This window comes from Amblyomma americanum, chromosome 6 (assembly GCF_052857255.1).
Source record: "Amblyomma americanum isolate KBUSLIRL-KWMA chromosome 6, ASM5285725v1, whole genome shotgun sequence".
Taxonomy (NCBI): domain Eukaryota; kingdom Metazoa; phylum Arthropoda; class Arachnida; order Ixodida; family Ixodidae; genus Amblyomma; species Amblyomma americanum.
The window spans coordinates 76,215,150-76,234,937 of NC_135502.1; the positions used below are offsets into that span (position 1 = coordinate 76,215,150).

Below are 19,788 nucleotides of genomic sequence, written 5' to 3' on the forward strand. Positions count from 1 at the left end.
AAGAGCTGAGGCAGCAAATTCCTGAAATATTGTGTAGCTGCGAAACCTCACCGCAGCTGTATATGCACACGATGGTAGGACAGCAACAATTGGGCCGCTGAGAGAGGCTCTTGCTAAGGAATCTGCAACCTCATTTAAGTGAAAGCCCATGTGACCTGGTACCCAAAGCAACCTTACCGAATTTAGATGCAGCGGAATCAGGAACTTAAAGAGGCGTAATGGCCGAGAGTCAGTGGGTGAGGATAAGGAAGAGCAAATGGACAGAGAGTCTGTCATAACCACGACCTGGGAAACGGTAGATTCTAATTTTCGTAAGGCTAAGGTTACTGCTAATAATTCAGCCAGAAAAATTGGAGTGAAGTCAGGAAGACGGAGAGAAAAAGACCAATCCAGTGAAGGTGAAAAAATTCCCACACCTGCCTTTTCGCGATCCTGCGAGGCATCGGTAGCAATAAGAACATGAGAGGGAAAGGACCTTAGGTGGTCCTGCAATAGACCTTGAAGAAGCGGGAAGGGCTGCAGCTTTGCATTCGATGGGAAAATGTCATCGAATTCAATCTGGACAGATGAGGAGTTGTTATATATTTGGCGGACATCAGTGAAATGAATATTTATGCGATCAAGGAGGGACTGCACGTAACATATCTGTGGGGTATGAAATCGAGACCAGGCAGCACTAAAAAAGGCGGAAGGTTGACTAAGAAATATTATACTGGAAGCGTGAAGAGGTGAGTCGCACAATTTTAAAAATGTTTGAACTGTTAAAAGGCAAAACCTAGCTAATAACGAAGGCATTCGCGCCTCAAGGTGCAGAACAGCATTGGCGACATATTTTGGAAGCCCCAGACAAAGGCGCAACGCCTCACGCTCCAAAAGCACAAGAGGGCGAAGTTTATAGGCAGGAGCTCCTGAGAATAAAACACACCCAAACTCCAAAATTGGGCGGACGTACATTTTATAAATCATCAGAAGCGTATGCCTTCTCATGCCTTACCTAGCACTACAAAGCCTGCGCAGGATGCCAATGGCCCGAACTCCTTTTGCAGAAACTTGCTCAATGTGTGGCCGCCAGGAGAGAGTAGAGTCGTATATTACTCCGAGATACTTCACCGTCTGAACGTGAGGTATTATGTTATTTCTGTAGACCAGGCAGATGTTTACAGGAACAGAAACTGGAAATACTAACAATGCGCATTTCTTCACGTTAAGGGACAGATGAATTCTTCCTAGCCAGTTGTCAAGAACATTGAGGTAATTTTGCAGGGTTCGATAAAGAGTGTGAATGTCACCTGCTGATGCAAAAAATGCAATATCGTTGGCGTACACATAAGTTTTCACATTTTGAATGCATGGAATTGAGCTTAGAAAAATGTTAAAAAGAACAGGTGAGAGAACTGATCCTTGCGGAACACCTCTTGTCTGTGGAAATCTCCTTGAGGAAACACCATTTTGGCAGCAGTAAAATTCTCTATTTTCTAAAAAAACAGAAATCCAGGCTACAAAATAGCTTGGGAAGTTGAGTTCCTGTAATCTTAGTAATAGAGTCGAGTGCTCCACGCTGTCGTATGCTTTACTGACATCCAAGGTGACAAGTGCAGCAAACTGTTTTCTATTGCGAGCTAATTTAATACGACTCTCAAGGTCAGTATGAGCACACCAAATTGAACAACCCGGCCTGAAACCAATTTGACATGGATTCAATACAGCATTTTCTGAAATGAATGACATGACACGGCTGAGAAGGACCCTTTCCACTAATTTCACTAGGTTCGATGTTAACGAAATAGGGCGTATATTGTCTAAAGTTAAGCCCTCCCCTTGCTTTTTAAGCAATGGAACTATTTCAGCAAGACGCCACTCATGCGGTATCCAAGGACCTTTAATAGAATGGTTAATTAGAGCCAACAGGTCTGCAGGAGATTCATTGAACAAAATTTTGATCATAGATGAAGTGACCTTATCGGGGCCAGGAGCCGCTGGGGATAAGCGCAGAACAATTTGCGACAGCTCGGGCATAGAGACCTCAGTGAAATCACTTGAGGTGCATGTGAATATAGTAGGAGAAGGTAAAGCAGATGTAAAGCGAAGCTCTAGGCCACACGCAATATCTTCTAAGGCCTTTGCGATGTCAGCAGGGGACTGAACGAGGGATTCAATGTTGGCAGTCGGAGGAATCACCTTGTTGCGCCTCATGAAATTAAACAAAGCTCGTTTACTTCCTGATTGGGAAAGGAAATCGTAATGATTTGTATTATACTCCTCCTTTGCACGGGCGACAGTGCGCTTAAATGTTGCTGCAACATACTTATAATCCAGCCAATTTTTTGGGCATTGATTGATGAGAAGTTTCTTCCAAGCTGCTTTCCATCGTCTATATGCACGCGTGCACTCAGCATTCCACCAATTGTTCGCGATTGCACCCTTTGTTCTCTTAACCAAAAATTCAGACTTTTGCCTTGCATGGTCCAGTACTGAACATAGATGTGCAGCCTTGCTTTCGGCACTCATCTGAGCGCGAGTGTCTGAAGTGATTTGGAGGGCTGATTTTAGAGTGTCTTTAAAGCAATTGTAATTTATTAACGTGCGCTGATGTCGCTCAGGAAGAGTTAATTTACACGCAAACTTGAAACTAATCGGTAGATGATCACTGTTTGTTGCACAGTCAACAGGCGCCCAAGACATAACGGAGACTCCTGGGGAGGAAAAAGTTAAATCCAAGGCAGAGCGGCATTGACTGCGAACAAACGTAGGCAATCCGGAATTGTTGCAGATCAAGTTGTTGCCAGAAGCCCAATCAAATAGCCTAGAACCAAAGCTGTCTGTTTTAAACCCCCAAGTCACATGGTGCGAATTGAAGTCGCCAAGTAATAGAACCTGAGATCGGCTACTAGACATGAGTGAGTCAAGGGGCCGAGTGTCACGCACACCAGACGGGAAATATGCATTAGCTACCGTAAAGGGCTGTTGACCTGGGACACTGAGGTCAACCGCAAGGATTTCACATTCATTGTCCGCATATTGAAAAGAAATGCATGCCCTGTGGCAAAACTTTGTAGATATGAGCACTAACAACCCTCCCCCTCGTGATGACTGGTCAAGCCGGAACGGATGGTTATCCTTGAGATGATAATTGAAATTTGGAGTTAGCCATGTATAGCTATAGCCATGTGTAGCCATGTATAGGTATAGCTGCTGACACATCGTAGCAGTTAGCCCTTTGAGTGTCATTTACGTACTGGTACGTTTCCGCCTTTGTCTCTACCAATGTCACTACATACCCATACGATCTTCTATCTGCATTCGAAAATGTGCACTGGAACGCAAAGCTGGTGTGCTTGGGGCATTCCAGCCATCGATCTTATCTTTCTAGAAGCTTGTACTTTCACCTCACGCTTGTTTTCTTCATAAGGTGAGGTGCACGGAGTGACTACTGCCATCCGTCTCTCTGAGGGGGTGTAGACGCTTGGCACTAGCTCCGCACATGCAACTCTGTAGTGGAGGGTAGTTCTGCCATCTGTTGTAACTTTCTAGAAGCTTTTGTAGCAAGAGCTACATTACGGTAGCATTTCGGGTCTTCAGCGTGGCGGTGGCACGTGGCCATGGTGGCGGCATGTGATGGTGGCGGCGCCACTACCGCCACGTGGTCACGTGACCAGCCACGTGGTGCGGAGCAGCTGCTGCTGCCAGCGGCGCGCCGCGCCGGCAAAACCAAGCTGCAACAGCTGTGCGCATGCGCCGTGTCAAGTGGGACGAAGATGGAGAAGGAACGCCCAGCGAAAGGGAGCGGTGAAAGACTGACTTTGCAATCCGACTGATCGAGTTCCACTAGGCCAGATGTAGCTATCGCGTCACTCCAGGTTTAATCAGACCTAACCACTGCCATTTTTTTTTTTTTCATTCTCGCTTTGTTCGCTATGTTGCGGCTAGCGTAGGGAGCGTGCGCCACTCCTTTTCTGCCAGCTTGTTTGCCGCTATCAGTGGCAAGCGAGGTAATTGCATCCTTCTATCTCTTTCATCTTTCTTTCACAAGTTGTCACTTTTACTTTGTGAGGGCCACTGAAAGTGCTTCTTCTATGCTCGCGATCGCTTTCCGCACGGGCCCAATACAGGGGGTGCGTCACTCTTGAAAAAAGAAAAACCGACAGTGTCTAGGGTTGGTTGTTCAATTCTGATAGTCTGTGCATTATTCTACAGCTTTCCGAGACCAGGTAAGGAGCGGTACTCTGGAACTTTATTTTCTTTTGTGAATATTGTGTCTATCATCTACTGAGTAGCTGGAGAAACAGAACCAGTAATGGCAAAAGTTCGTTGGCAGATCGACTTTTTAGCAGCATAAGTTTGAGATTGGACGGGTGTGGCAGCTTTCTTGTGATTTTACATTGATTGGCCATCAGTGCTTGTGAAGTTTATAACTTTAAATTAAATTAAATTGGTTTTTGAGGAAAGGAAATGACATAGTAATTGGAAAGTATTTTTGGATGCATTTAGGAATGGTTACTGGCAAAGAACGGATGTGCAGCTTGGGTACTTTGCAGACTGACCGTGTGTATGGCTAATATTCGGTCTACTCATTCAGGCAACATACCATAGGCACTGGGCATAATTCGTGATGATGCCTAAAAGGTACCTCGGGGCAGTGCAACACCTCTTGATTTAGCATTTATGCATGCAAAATACCAGCTGTAAGAAACAGGTTTCTACAAGCAAGTCATCTCTAAAGGAATGCAGTTTAAAGCTTTTGTTTTGTATGCAAGAGATTTTGCAGAGATTTATGCAGAGATTTTGCGAACAAGTCCTCAAAAAATTCTACAAAGGTCATAATGCGGAATGTATACGATATATTGCTGCATATAAGTTGACCCTACAACCCTCGCTGGGCAAAAAAAAATACAAGTCAACGCATACCCCGCACCCGCCCAAGACCCACATTATGTAGTTCCCTGCATGATGGCGTGCCAGAGAGTGCGAATCTCGAAGCAATAAACACGGAGTGATACATTCGCAAAGCCAGCGTTAAAGGCAAATGGAGATACCAGGCAATAAAACTGCATCCTCGCATGCGGCCCAGCTGAATAGCGACAAATAGAATAGCCAACAATTCAGTAGTTTTGGATTTTGATGTGACGCACACCTTGGAGGTCACCGGAAGTATGCTCTTGCAGCCGTTCGTACGGGAAAGCGACCGTCAATGTGAGCGAGCTGGGTAAACAGCACGCAATTTACTACTCCTTACCAGAACCAATTTACAAATTACTGACTTCTTTTTTACACTATTCACTCGTCTTTCACAGCTGCACATGGCGACGTGGCCGCGCCGATCATCCCAAGCCAGCCCTGTGTGCACCCGTGTGCATGTGATGTGCTTGCGCAGCAGGGAGTGCAAAATTTGAGAGTAAAAGTTTTTTTTTTTTAGTCCGAATAAAAAGTTCGGGGTACGCAAATTATGTGCAGGCACAAATTATGCGAGTTTATGCGGTATTATATAAGTGTGCAAGGACTTGTTTTGCAAAGAATTAATTTACGTATTTAGAATTGCCACACAAACACATATTCCCTGACATTTTCATAATGTGACTTCATGAATAAAATTTTTTTCCAATACCAGCTTCCCTCTTTAGATAATAAACTTAACCGACATTCACAAGGATTTCAAAATGTTCATTTGTAGCAGCCAATTTCACTGATGGCCGGGCAGCCTCATCTGCGAAAATTGCTTCCTGCTGCAAAAGGTTGTGTTAAATGTATCGACCTTGCTTGTTTTGCACTCTTCTTCCAGGTCTTCAAGCCAGACAAGCTGAACGGCTATGATACGCAAACAGTTGCTGAGGCCGTGGCTGAATACCAGCAGGATATATTGCCAACGACACCCAAGGCACCAAAAATAAGAAAGTATGTGCAACATACATTGCATTATTTTTTGTGGGCACTACTGTCAGGGACACATATGACCGCGAAACAGTGGTGTATTTGCTTTTTACAAGCAGCTTTGTGGCTGCAGCTGGGGTGGTCTTAGCCCAGTGCGTAAAGGACACGCTTGGCGGGAAGGCAACTGATAGTCTTAAACGCTGAATCCTTAAAAGAACGTCAGTTTGGGCTGATGGTGCATACTATTTGAGGGACACTTAATCCCATATCCTGTGAAGTCTTCTTCCTGTTCTTTGTGCCTTCCACATGCTAATCGGTGTCCCCATCGTTCAATGTGTCCAGACTAGCCAAGTTCTCCTTCAGCCTGGCCGCTTCTGACCAAAATGGTTATTGTCAGGAATTGTAACTTCACGATGCCTACATGCCCACAAAGCAACTGCACACCTTAATGTACAGGAATGAGCATTACGCACATTTGTGATTTCTCCGGTGCCACTTAATGGCAGACCTTGTTGACGTATTTTAATTTCAGGAGGGATGATGATGGAGTGGACTGGGCTGCTCGCACTCATGAAACGGGCAAAGTGGAAGACGTCGACCCAGATATGGCATATGCAGTATTTGTGTCATACATTGAGATCTACAACAATTACGTCTACGATCTTCTGGATGACAATCCAATTGACACTAAGACAAAGTAAGTGCTTTATCTTGCCCATGTTTGTCATTCTCTTAAATTTTAGTTATCTTTGCTTTGGACATCTTGATTTGCACTCCTTGTAACATATTGTACTAAATACATTCAGTATGTTCAGTCAGTGTAATCTGATCTGTGTTTTGCTTTGCACTTATTAATTGACTCCAACAGTTCATCCATTTGATTGCTTGTGCTTTAAAGGTGCATACGCCTCTTCTTGATAATTTAAGATCTTTTCTACTAGCTATTATATAATCGGTACCAGCAGAAACTGAGACAGTGTAAAGTGACAAAAAGGGCCTGGCATGGCAGCATCGAGTTTTGTTAGAGCATCCTTCATCAGCCATTAATGTTGAGGGGTGGAGTGCACATAGTGGCTATAGTCAGTGGAACAGCAGACAGAAAGAGTGCTAGCTCACAAGTGATCACATAAGTGCTTCTCACGTTTGTTCTGATCGCTATTCATTATTCCTTTGCACTTATTGCTCATTGAATCATCTCCAGCTTGCTATATCCATGATGCAATGCATTCTAGGCTAGAGTTTTGGCTGCCCAACAGCTTCTGCTTTTTCCATCTCAATACATTGAGAACCGGAACTGTACACATTACTGCAAAATCTCTTCTTGAGTTGACCTTGATTCAGATAATGTTGAAATGTGACAGAAGCCAATTATTGGACATGTGCCACAAATGTTGCTTGCATTCAGGGTGTAAGCAAAAAGTCTGTAATTGCAAGAGGTGTGCATTTGCAGTACTATTGCAGTCAAAGATTGTGTCATCCTTTGTGGAAATGCATAGAAGTTCAAAAACCAAATTTCAAGGATTGACATACTACATCGGAATCTTGTTAATTTGGACCGATTGATTGGTTTCATCTCTTGTCTTTTTCAGTAAGACAAAATGCCCGATAATTCAAACACATGAACATATGCAATGGTTAATTCTAACAAGCTATGCAGCCAACCTGTTCTGTCTCTGCGCTGAGTAGCCGCACACCAGTAACCATACCAACCAGTCACACGATTGCTTTGAATATATAGCCCAGCCTTCAGTGCAAGGTCTTGCTACATCAGCCTTGTGAATACCATATTTACACGATTGTAAGTCGATCTATTTTTCATAATTTGAAAATCCGAAGTGGGGGGTTCGACTTAAAATCGAAACCAAAGCATCGCACCATAAATAAACGAGACAAACGAGATATCAGGCATGCTACAGCATGGTTGGATTTTTGCTGGGCGGCTCCGTCGCAGCACTCTTCGTGTTGGCATTGAGCAGCTGCTAAGTCAACGAGCAGAACCGACATCCCCGCGCGAGGAGGCCGATGGTGGCTGTTGATAAGCAGCAAACCGCACCAGCGCACTCCCCGCGCGTGGCGGCAGATTGCATCTGCTGATAAGCGGCGGCCGATAACGCATTCACGTTCTACTCTTAACGGCGTTGTTCAAGTTTTTTTTTTTTTTTTTCACTTTCAACCACGCACTCAGCGCTCAAGGGATCGTTGATAGTTGGTAACAGGGCCGCTGTTCCAATCGCGGCGGCACCCCCACTCGGAAACGCAGAGGTGCCGGAGAGTTTCGGTATCTGATGGAAGAGCCGACGCCGCTCACGCGTAGTTTCTCTTTGGCTCTGACGCATTTGACTCCTGCTGGTCGTTTTAATGTAGCGCTTCGTCATTCGTCATTTGTGCTCCGGGTCTGTTAAGCGACCGGCGCTCGTTCACGGCTACATTCGAGATGGCTGTCATTCTTTACGCCAAAGAAACGAAGAACTGCGCGCCGGGCCGCAAGCTTGACATTCGCAACGGGTGATCAGGTGTGGCAGCTGCAGTGAGGCAAAATTTTCAGCTGTTCCACGCGATGTGATGTGGCTGTTTGCGAAGTGCGGGATTTCAATGCACGATGATGTTAGAATGACGAGCTGTGGGACCGCAGCAGCGATCACGACGGCAGCGCTAGTGAGGACGACGGCGCAAGTGTGTACGAGTAGTCCAGTGACTTATACATTTTCTTTTTGGAATGTGCCCACGGGGGCTTCCGCGCGCGGCAGCCAATAGCGGCTGGCGATAAGTGGAAGCCGCAGGATAGTGCTATCGCGTTCTGTTATTAAAGGCCAAGCGTAAACGACCTCCAAGTTTTTTTTTTTTTTTCAGAAATGTTAAATGGGGGGTTCGACTTACATTTGAGTCGACTTACAGTCGTGTAAATACGGTAATTTGAACAAGTTTTTGTCTTCATTGGGTTTAATATCAAGGTTCTACAGTATGGAGAGTTTTAAAACTAAGCATTAATTTATGTGCTTGTTATCATATTATGTTTCAGTATTAGTGCTGAGGGCCTCTACTCGCAAGCTTTTTGTTGTTTAGGCACCAGCATTACAGCGTAACCCATCGTGGATGCTTGTTCGCCCTGCCTTCTTCGACACCAATGACTGAAAGCATATGCATGATTTCAAGCTGGGTGACTGATTTTAGTTCACCTGCCACGCATTTACTTGTACTTGTTTTGAACTTGCATTCAATGTTCACAAATGTTTCTTGCTTACCTGAACAGTTCTATGTGCTCATACAGTGAAGCTGTCGAATCTTTGGTTTTCAAGAGAATAACTTGGCTGTGTGACTCAAACAGCGCTATGCTTTTTGATGTCAGCAGATGATTGAGCAAGCCTGGACAGGTTACCGTATAAACGCGTGTAAGGGCCGCACTTTTTTTTCCAGATTTGAGGGCCGATTTTTGGGGTGAGGCCCATACACGTGATTTGCGAGAAAAAATTTTTGTTTAAATAGAGACACACCAATCAGGAGGTCAGCGGCATTTATTCTACGTTCAATCGCCACTCGCCGTGTATTCAGACTCCGAGCTGATGCTGTGCTCCGGTGCACGCTCATCCCACAAGAAGTCGCACAGCACGTCCGCTGTCAACGCGTAGCCGTTTGTTCTGCGCTTTTTGCAGCTTGTGTTCCTCAATGCATTCTTTTGGTTGCACCATCATTGGACGCACTTTTCGGCCACGTCGAATTTCCTGCCTGCCGCGCGCATGCCATGTTCGACAGCAAACTCCCAGTCTTGTAGCTATTAAGGTGCTTGCCCATTGTGCTAAAACTGCAACGCTCGGCGGCAGCACACAAAAGCCACAACTACTGTGAACCAAAACTCTAGTGCCTTTGACAGCTTCAAAACGCTAGAGCTGGTGGGAGCTCACGGTGTAGAAAAAGTTGACAATGATGATCATGAGGCGCAGCCTCTGGTGCCATATGTGAGTGATACCTGGAAGCTCCTGTGCACATGCGTCGCCTCCTCAATCAAGCGCACAGTTGCTCGCAGCTGGAGCTGATCACGGAGGCCACGGCACGTGCATTTCGAAGGCTATTCCCGCGTGGGTCGTGTGGAAAGTTTGAGTGCGGCCCTTACACAGATATTATTTTTTGCTAATATTTCCTTCTGGAAAACGGGGTGCGGCCATAACACTCATTTATACCGTATGTAGTGCACCCATTCGCGACTGATCCATGATTGTTGTGTGATGCCAAGTGCATGTGGCACTAGCCATTGGGAGCATACTGTGGGACTGCCATCCAACAACTCTGGTTCTTTTTTTTCTCCTCCCACTATCCAGGCAGCTGCAATCCAAGATGCTGCGAGAGGATTCCAAACGTTGTGTGTATGCCTTCGGGGTAACTGAGATTGAAGTGAAGAGTGCTGATGAGGCATTTGATGCCTGGTGTCGAGGACAAAAGCGCAAGCGCATGGCCTACACAGCCCTCAATGCAGAATCAAGCAGGAGCCACAGCGTCTTCAACATTAGGCTGGTTCAAGCACCTCTTGATGCCCATGGCCTAGATGTCATACAGGTGTGTTTTCGTACTGTTTTTCTATTCTGAATCCAAGTCTTTACACCGTTTATTGATGGTCGGACCATGTGACTGACTGAAATCTTTCCTAATCACTCTCATAGCCTACAAATTATGGTAGACTCCCTTTGAGGCGAGCATAGCTGAATGTTGGAAATCTTGTCAGCTTGTTAGGTGATTAACACCACAGATGTCAAACCGTGTGAGAGGACATCAGCTTTGTTATTTAACTGTAAATGAGATGGCATAAGTAAGGGGGGGGGGGGAGGGGAGTTTACCAGGAAGCATTCAACAATCATTTTCAAGGAACTGTTATCATATACGCCATAGAGTATGTTTACTGAGCTGAGCAGTTGCTCCAGGTTTTAGCCTTTTCTCCTAAACTTTCTTTCTCACAGATTTGCACAGGTGATCTGCCTACCTGCCGAGGACTGCTCACAAACGTTATGCTCCTAAAGAATCTGAAATCATGTTCGAAGACCGGAATGTGGTTAACCCGCCGCGGTGGCACAGTGGTTAAGGCGCTCGGCTACTGATCAGGAGTTTCGGGGTTCGAACCCGACCGCGGCGGCGGCTGCATTTCGATGGAGGCGAAGCGGTGCCCGTGTGCTGTGCGATGTCAGTGCACAAAAGATCCCCAGGTGGTCGAAATTATTCCAGAGCCCTCCACTACAGCACATCTTTCTTCCTTTCTTTGTTCACTGCCTCCTTTATCCCTTCCCTTAGGGTGTGGTTCAAGTGTGGGCCCATATGTGAGACAGATACTGCGCCATTTTCTTTCCCTAAAAACCAATTTTTTTTCCAAAGACCGGAATGTGGCTAATTAAAAGTTATGTGTATGCAAGGCCACCAAGTTCTTACTGTAGCTCTTACTGGAAGAATATCTTGCACTAACTCATGCCGTCATGCTCTTGACCATGCAAGCTGAGTGTGTGTTTGACTCATTGGCTTCTGCACAGCAAAAAAGGCAATTTTGAATGGTGTTCTCAGATTGTCCACAAGGACAATAAGAATAATGAAGTGCAAGTTTAAAACTTCATTGCATCACCAATGAATCTGTTGCCAGGTTTGTTGCCCCCAATTCACATTTCCGAAAAATAAAAAAAAAAACTTCCGAGGTTGTTTAAGCTTGGCCTCGAATAGTTGAAGGCGATAGCATTATCCAGCGGCCGCCGTTTATCTCCAGCCGCTATCGGCTGCCACGCACGGGCGTGTCCGTGGGCACATTCCAAAACGAAAATGTATTAGTCACTGGACTACTCGTTCACACTTGTGCCATCGTCCTCACTAGTGCTGCCGTCGTGATCGCTGCTGCGGTCCCACAGCACGTCATTCCAACGGCGTCATCCAGCGAAATCCCGTACTTCGCAAACAGCCACATCACGACATCGCGTAGAGCAGCTGAAAATTTTCCTCGCTGCAGCGGCCACACCTGTATCACCCGCTGGGAACGTCGAACTTGCGGCCCGGCGCGCGGCTGTTCGCTTCTTCGGTGTTAAAAATGGCAGCCATCTTGAATGTAGCCATGAACGAGCACTGGTCGCTTGCTGGATCTGGAGCACAAAATGATGTCGGACGAAGCACTACTTTAAAAACTTGTGAAACGCGGCCGGCAGTAGTCAAATGCATCACAGCCAAAGAGAAACTACGCGTGAATGGCGTCAGCTCTTCCGTCGCCTGCCGACATTCCCCGGCACCGCTGCCGTTCCGAGTGGAGGTGCCGTCTCGTTTGGAATAGCAGCCCTTCCATCAACTATCAATGCTCCCTTGGGTGCGGAGCGTGCATTTGAAACTAAAAAGGAAACTTGTTGGACGCTTGAGCTTCCCGTACAACGCGATTGCATTATCGGGCCGCCGCCGCCGCTTATCAGCAACCGCAGTCAGCAGCCACGTGTGGGGTGCCAGTTTGCGGATTATCGATAGCCGCCATCGGCCGCCGCGCGCGGGGAGGGTATGCCAGTTTTGCACGTTGACATAGCAGCTGCTCAAGGCCAGCACCAAGAGCGATGTGACGGAGCCGTGCAGCAAAAATTCAACCACGCTGTAGCATGTTTGATATTTGGTTAGTATCGCCTTTACTTATAGTGCCGAACAGCAGCCGTTCCATCAACTATCAACGCTGCCTTGAGTGCCGAGCCCGTATTTGAATGGAAAAAGAAAACTTGTTGGACGCTTGAGCTTCTCTTAAAACACGACTGTGTTATCGGCCGCCGCCGCTTATCAGCAACCGCAGTCAACAGCCACGTGTGGGGAGTGTGAGGTGCCAGTTTGCTGTTTATCGATAGCAGCCATCAGCCGCCGCCCGCACGCGCGAGTAGGGGGTGTCAGTTTAGCGCGTTGACATAGCAGCTGCTCATGGCCAGCACCAAGAGCGATGCGACGGAGCCACACAGCAAAAATGCAACCACGCTGTAGCATGCCTGATATCTCGTTTTTCTCACCTTTACTTATAGTGCGATGTTTTCGTTTCAATTGGAAGTCGACCCCCCACTTCGGATTTTCAAATTAAAAAAAAAGAAAAGGTTGGCTTACAATCGTGTAAATACGGTATGTGGTCATTCAGGTGAATTAAATTTCTCTAGCATTTATTGGTGTAGAACGACTATTCGATCAAATTCAATCGAATATTTATTCGATTCGATCCGAATGTTTAATACTCGAAATCTCATGTAGTCGGATGCAACTCAAGAACGAGGCGGCTTCTCCCTGTCAAAGGACCCTCTTCCAGCCAGTGGCGGTAGAAGATTCTTGTGAACCTACTACCGTGACAGTGCAGGGAGTGGCCAATGGAAGGGGATATTCCCTTCCCTGCATTGTCACACTAGCAGGCTCATGAGAATCTGCGCCTACGACATTGATTGGAAGGGGGTCCTGTGACGGGGAAAAGCCACTTTGTTCTTGAGTTATATCTGACTGTAGTACTATTCATTCTTCTCGGGTAAACAGCGTTTCTGGAACGCTTACTCTATGTGGTTTCGGCTCAGCATACCCCATCTGGGACGGCACCATAGCAAGAACCCAGACTGCATGGATACTTCCTATACTCAAATTCATAAATTCTTTGCAGCACTGTGAAAGCTTGAGAAATCCTCAGCCAATCAGGAGAGCATGTTAAACGTGTCCCTTCACACCCTGTCATCTGCTCACGCCGTATAGCAGATAGGGTCGGAAAAGAGAAATGAAGGAGAACAGCATGTGCACGCTTGCGTACGCTAAATGCAAGCATTCTGCAGGACGTTACTGTTTGTCACAGCCTCAATTTTAGTTCAGCATACGCAAACGGAGACGAAACAAAACAACTTCATCCTATGATGCCATTTGGTTTTTAGAAATAAAAAACTATTTTTGTCAAACTGACATTCTTTTTTTAGGCCTAGGAGCGACAGAATTGTTACTTGATATAAAAAATAATGCAAATTTATGTAGTGGATGTTACTCTAAGTGAGACAGACAGAATGAAAGCCTGATGCCCCATTTATGACCAGTGGAAGTGCTGATAAATCCAGTAACGACGAATTCACTCTGAATCAAAGGGTCCTACTTCGAAGCGCGCTGCTATGTTGGAAACTTTATTTTAGTGTACGCAGGAGTCAGGCGCACTAAACTCTGAAAAGTAGCATACGTAATGCGAGGGCACTTATTGTCAAGACAAATCAATGATATGCAGTTCGGCAAGTTCCCTGCAGCAAAATTCCTCAAAAGCTTTCAAACTTCAAACTTGCATAAAATATTACATACATTCACAAGGGCTTATTTTACACGAAATGGACATATAATTAGGATCAGGACACAGAAATATGTGTTCCTTGATGATTTCAGAATTGTGACTTATTACTCTTAAGGCTCATTTTGAAATACCATTTGGAGTATGCACACTTTAAAGCACACTACCCCTCGTGCCCCATATGCTCATATTATACTGGCACTACATTCTGCAGCATCAGCACGCCGCCTTTGCACTCATCGTAGCTTTAGTAGCGCTGCAAGGAACTACTGAGAATAGGAGTTCGCGCCGCATGCCTATGCATATGCTGCACGGCAGCACACACGAGCAGGTGTGAGTGCAACGCCCAGATCTGTACCTGCGTTCGGGCTACCTGCAGAGCGCACGTGCCGGAACCGGTACGGCTGTGTACATGAATTGGAGGATGTGCAGCTCCCTCGACTTTTGCAAGATGAGTCCGAGCTGGGCGTAGCTATCACATTTGCTCTTATCAGTGTGAAATTCGCTAATCAAGCACGGCAGCGCAAATACGAGAGGGAGCTATAGCACGAGGTACATGGAGGTGAGTGCCCCTTTGGGTGCCTGACGCGGGATGTCACTGGGTGCACAGGCACATGGTGTGTACACCTAGCAGGTGTCCATGGAGTCTCTTCTTCATAGCAGGTGGAGGTCCCACAAATGTCCAAATGTCCCACACTCCACAAATATATAGACTTCATCTGCAGGTCAACTCTTCCAATTTCCGATGGCCACGTATGCAAGAAGTCAACACAGCATCAATGTGTTGCAAATCTTCAATGCACTCTTGGTTCTTGTTGTTGTTTTTTATTTCAGAAATTACGTGATTTTGAAAGTGCCTATTGTGCCGTTGAACCTTTCTAACCTTCTAAATATTCGAAATATTTGTTTAGAAATTTTTTTTAAAAAATTACTTTTCACTCAGGCCTATGTAGACCCATACATTGGCTATATTTTTCTGATCTCTCAGAAATGTGGATTCTGGCTATTTGCACTCTAGTGAATTAAGAAAGTTGTCAGATGTTAGGGTTGGTAATAAGACTGCTACGTTCATTTTGGAGCATAAGCTGGGATGTGTAATTTCCTTTTCAGCCAATCCAAGACTGTTCATGGTGCTAGTACTTGACGACTGTTTTTCTCTTTATTTTCAGGAAAAGACTGCGCTTGTAATTAGCCAGCTTTCACTTGTAGACCTTGCTGGCAGTGAACGCACAGACAGGACGGGTAACACCGGCCACAGACTCAGAGAAGCTGGTAAGATTTGTTTTGACAGCTAGCTTGTTTCATAGGTGTCCTGTTATGTGTGTGAGTGCTGCATATGCACAAATGCACCATTTCTCGGCAGATCTTTCATGCATGCAACAAACCTTGTTCCTATGCGGCAGCATGTTGCTGCGCTTGTCTTGCAATTTAGAAATGATGCAGTGTGAGGTTTTGGGCACAACCTGTATTTGCTTCCTTCCCCAGGGAACATCAACAATTCCTTGATGGTTCTGCGTACATGCATTGAAATACTGAGAGAGAACCAGACAACTGGGTCTAACAAGGTGATGTATTGACTTTTGTGCTATGTAAATTGATTTGCGTACTAATTATGAAGTATATAAGGCCATGAAGGTTTTCTCTTTCTTTGCCTGTTTGTCTCGATCTTCACTCAGTTCACTGTTCAAAGCTTTCAGCAGGGCCAAAAACCTGTTTATAGCAGCTTTAAGCTTACCTCTTTTTTTGCTTGTTTGATTTGTTTTTAGCTGCCCAAAAACAAAACTAACCTTGCATTTCACATTCTGCAAGTGGTCTTGGGGTCACATCTCTAAAACTTGCATTTTATTTTTCAGATGGTGCCGTACAGAGATACAAAGATCACACATCTTTTCAAGAACTTTTTTGATGGTGAAGGCAAAGTTCGCATGATTGTTTGTTTAAACCCACGGCCAGATGACTATGACGAAACATTCGTAAGTATATGGCAATGCAGCCGCTATTTCAGTGTTATGGTTCCGTTTTAGGTTGGATGAATATTTAGGCTGAATCCAAATTGGATGTGTATTGCATTGAGCACATATTTTAATATTTAAAATGTTTATATTTGCTACATTCAAATCTTTGTATACTATGAGGACAGAATATTATACTACATCCAAGGGTTTCTTATCACATTGCAGCTCGTCAAGTGTGTGCTGCTAACTGTGGGTAACTTGTAGTGCTATATAATTTTACATAAACGCTGCCCACATGAGTATGCTTTCATTTGTTCTCACTTGCAAGCGGCATTCCATGCTTTGAAAAATGCAAACTGGGTTCATTCATCAGCTCGTGCTTTTTGTCATCATTCTTTAACACTAAGCAGCTGGTAACATTTGGTGTTTGTTCAATACATTCCTCAAAACCAATCTTTCTTAAGTACTGTTTATTTTTGTTTAGAAAACATCGCTGTTCGCATTACCACTGCATCTTGCGCTTGAATAAACTGGTGCAACTGAAATTGTTTAACTGCTGTACTAGAGCATTCTATGTAAGAAACAGGTGTAGCCAGAACAAATAAGTGTCAGACAAAGTGTGCAGTTTCTTTTCGATTGTTAAGGAGTTTAAACAGTGTGCATCTTATTGTCACTGACAAACGAAGCACGAAGCAGGACAGCGCAGCCATTTATTTACTGGGGCGAGGATCACCGAACAGCCGCTCTCATTCGAGACAAAGAAGACGCTCAGCCACGCACTAAGATATGAGGTTCGGCCACATGGTGGTGCTGGCAACATCAGCAGTGTGGCGATATGTTTTAAAGAATAGTTCGGCGGTGCTCTCATTTGACACCCTCCTTGCTTTCAGCATGTGATGAAATTTGCGGAGATGGCTCAGGAAGTGCTCGTTTCTTGCCCCACTCCCACAACACCGTCTGCAGCCCTCAATCTGCGTGCAGGCCGGCGGCGGCCCATCCTGCCACGAACAGCAAAGTTTGGAGGTGCGGGGCGATTTTTCACTTGTGGTTCCTCTTCTTTTCCACTTATTTTGAATACTCGTTGCATTTCTGCATTGTGCCTATCTGCCTGTAATTAAGTAACCCCAGCACCATCAAAGAACATCAACCACTAGATTGGGTGACAACCTGTATCCGGAGGCTGAGAGCAGAGAACACCGCTATAACAGCACAAAGCTCTCTTTAAAGATGCCAACCGTCATTTTAGAACATCATGTTGAAAAGATTGAGGTGCCTACTCTTTGACAGCAGATTTTGTAGTAGGTGTTGAAGATGGAGTGAGCTATGGGTGGCATACATTAATGCTTCTTGCACTAAGGCTCCAACAGGCTGCATAACAGCATGCTCACATTTCACTTGTAATAGAGGAGCAGAAGTTAAAAATTGCAATATCTGTCCTTGGAAAAATTGATAAGGTGCAAGCACTTTTCTTCTGAAGACGTGCTTGCATGAATCTTGGGGGTACTATATGTTACCTTATTGCATAAACTGACTGCTCGTTTCTTTCACTCAAAGGTTCTGTTTTACCATGTCTGCAGGGAGCTTGAAAGAGCTTTCCACAGCGCCACCACCAGAACCACCACGGGAAGTCATCTGCATGCCAGCACCGCAGAACTACTTGGTATGGCTGTCTACTTTCTATTTGTATTCAGGGTGCATTTTTTACTTCATGTGTGCGAACGTTTCACAGTAGCCCGCTGCCTGCGCCTTTTAATGTGAGAGCATTACTTGGCTTGTTATGCGAAAACCTTGCCGTAGCCAGAAAGCTGTGGCAGGCACGCATGGCAGGAACATGTGCCAGAGACTCCGGATCCAAATGACATCATCACCATCAGTGCAACTCTCCCTCTCCGCGAAGGGCAGGTCGACTTCCACGATGAATGGAAACAGGCTTGAGGGCACCCCTCCTCTCCTCCCTAGGGTCACTATACAATACCTTTTTACTCGGATAACAGAGCAGACCAGGCTCAAGATGGGAGTGGCTGGCCACCTCTGTCCCATGCACAGGGCGATATGCCACTGTCTTGCCTGATGTGGTGTGGTACATGTAAACCGCCTCCACGAGATACGCTTGGAAAATGGCGCGCCACTGTCGCATTCATGTAAACGCGGCTAGAGATTACCACCGTCGTCAATTGTCCTAGCTTTCGGAGAACGAGGTTGCAGCACTATGGAGTCTTCATCGTTGAGTCACTCGCATCTACATCATCAGGCGAGACAGCAAATCGTGGCCGGAGGCGGCAGTTCACTGCCGATGAATTTCGCGAACATCGTAACACTGTGAAATGTGCGAAGTGAGCTGCTGCAGCAAAGCAACGTTCGCCTCTGTCCCCAACGACTAAGCGGCACTCGGCAACAAGCAGTGCTTTCACATTTACACATCATAATTGCTTAGGTGCCCCCTTATTTTTTTCTGATTCTTTTGCTGCTTTTTTCAGCCCATTGATTGTGGTGCAAGCATTGTAATGGGTTAAGGCCACGACACCTATCGTGGTGGCTTGGTGACCATGGTGTTCTGCTACTCAGCACAAGGGCATAGACATGATTCTCCTCTGTAGCAGCTGTATTTCAGTCGAAGCAAAATGGAAAAAAAAAATGTCCGTTCACAGAGATCCTGGTGCTCATTAAAGAACTGCAGGTGACCAGGCATCAAAATTCACCTGTATATTGTCTTTAGGAAAGTTGTAGAAAATTACTGTATCTTCGTCTGTAGTACATGCATCACTACCAAAAATGGGCTTTGCTTAACACTTTATATTTGCATGTTTCGCAACCTTAAATGGTGATCATAAAATTGTCGTGTTTTTAGAATATTTTGGGAAGGAATAAAATTTGAAAGGAGGATTTAAGGTGCAGTCACTTCAACTTAACACCACCAAATATGCAGACTAATACACAGGTAGCATTATGGCATGGTAGCTAAACTGACCTTGTGTTCTGCTAAAATTCTGCTGCTCTCGCCTCTCATGTGAAAGGTGTGGGGTTCAATCCCCAGTGCCGCCGAGTACCCACCGGTGATGGAGGAGGTACAAGCTTTCCCCTGGCCTGATGCTAGGCTTCTTTGGGGTGGAATGCTTAGAAAATGGACTTTATGTAAATGAAAAATACCTCGTGTGAGGGCGCTCTTGATCACAGATTCCTTTTCCAACATCGTCATCAGCTGAGCTGTTCTGCTAAAAACTAACATGCATATTTATCATTGAGCATGAGCATATGTGATGTATACAACACGCGGACTTCACTTGAAGATGGCTTCCTGTGATGCAGACCTTTTGCAACTGTACTATTGCACTGCTTAGACATTGGTTTGTTCGCTGATTAAATATTCTTACTTTTTCTTTGTTTTTGAAGCTCACAGACTCCTCTGACAGTGAAGTTCTTCGGCGAATGGACGAGTGGCTGACCCATAGGATCATGGTGAAGAAAGAAATGAAGGCGAACCATGCTGCTCTAAGTAATTGTCCATCTGATTTCTTAAGTGTCCATTTTGGTACTCAATTCCTTATATACTGATCGTTTTTTCAACATGCTTTCGCCTTCATTTTTCTTTTCTCTTGTCAGTTGATGACTTCAGGAGGCAGCTCATCCAGATGGAAGCAGAGCACGGTGTTTTGAAAGAGGTATGACAAGCAAATGCAGAAGTGAAGAGCGTTGCTG

General features: G+C 45.4%; 1 protein-coding gene across 2 annotated transcripts in view; it reads left to right on the forward strand.

The window, feature by feature from the left end:
• Positions 1-19,788, forward strand: part of pav (kinesin family member pavarotti) — a 58,056-nt gene that overhangs the window by 10,144 nt on the left and 28,124 nt on the right. For both annotated transcript variants that reach the window (XM_077627409.1, XM_077627410.1), the window contains exons 5-14: positions 5,777-5,889; positions 6,398-6,562; positions 10,179-10,413; positions 15,307-15,409; positions 15,623-15,702; positions 15,991-16,110; positions 16,983-17,115; positions 17,670-17,752; positions 19,483-19,585; positions 19,693-19,751. In XM_077627409.1, the coding sequence (XP_077483535.1) occupies positions 5,777-5,889; positions 6,398-6,562; positions 10,179-10,413; positions 15,307-15,409; positions 15,623-15,702; positions 15,991-16,110; positions 16,983-17,115; positions 17,670-17,752; positions 19,483-19,585; positions 19,693-19,751 (1,194 nt within the window). The remainder of the gene's footprint in view (positions 1-5,776; positions 5,890-6,397; positions 6,563-10,178; positions 10,414-15,306; positions 15,410-15,622; positions 15,703-15,990; positions 16,111-16,982; positions 17,116-17,669; positions 17,753-19,482; positions 19,586-19,692; positions 19,752-19,788) is intronic.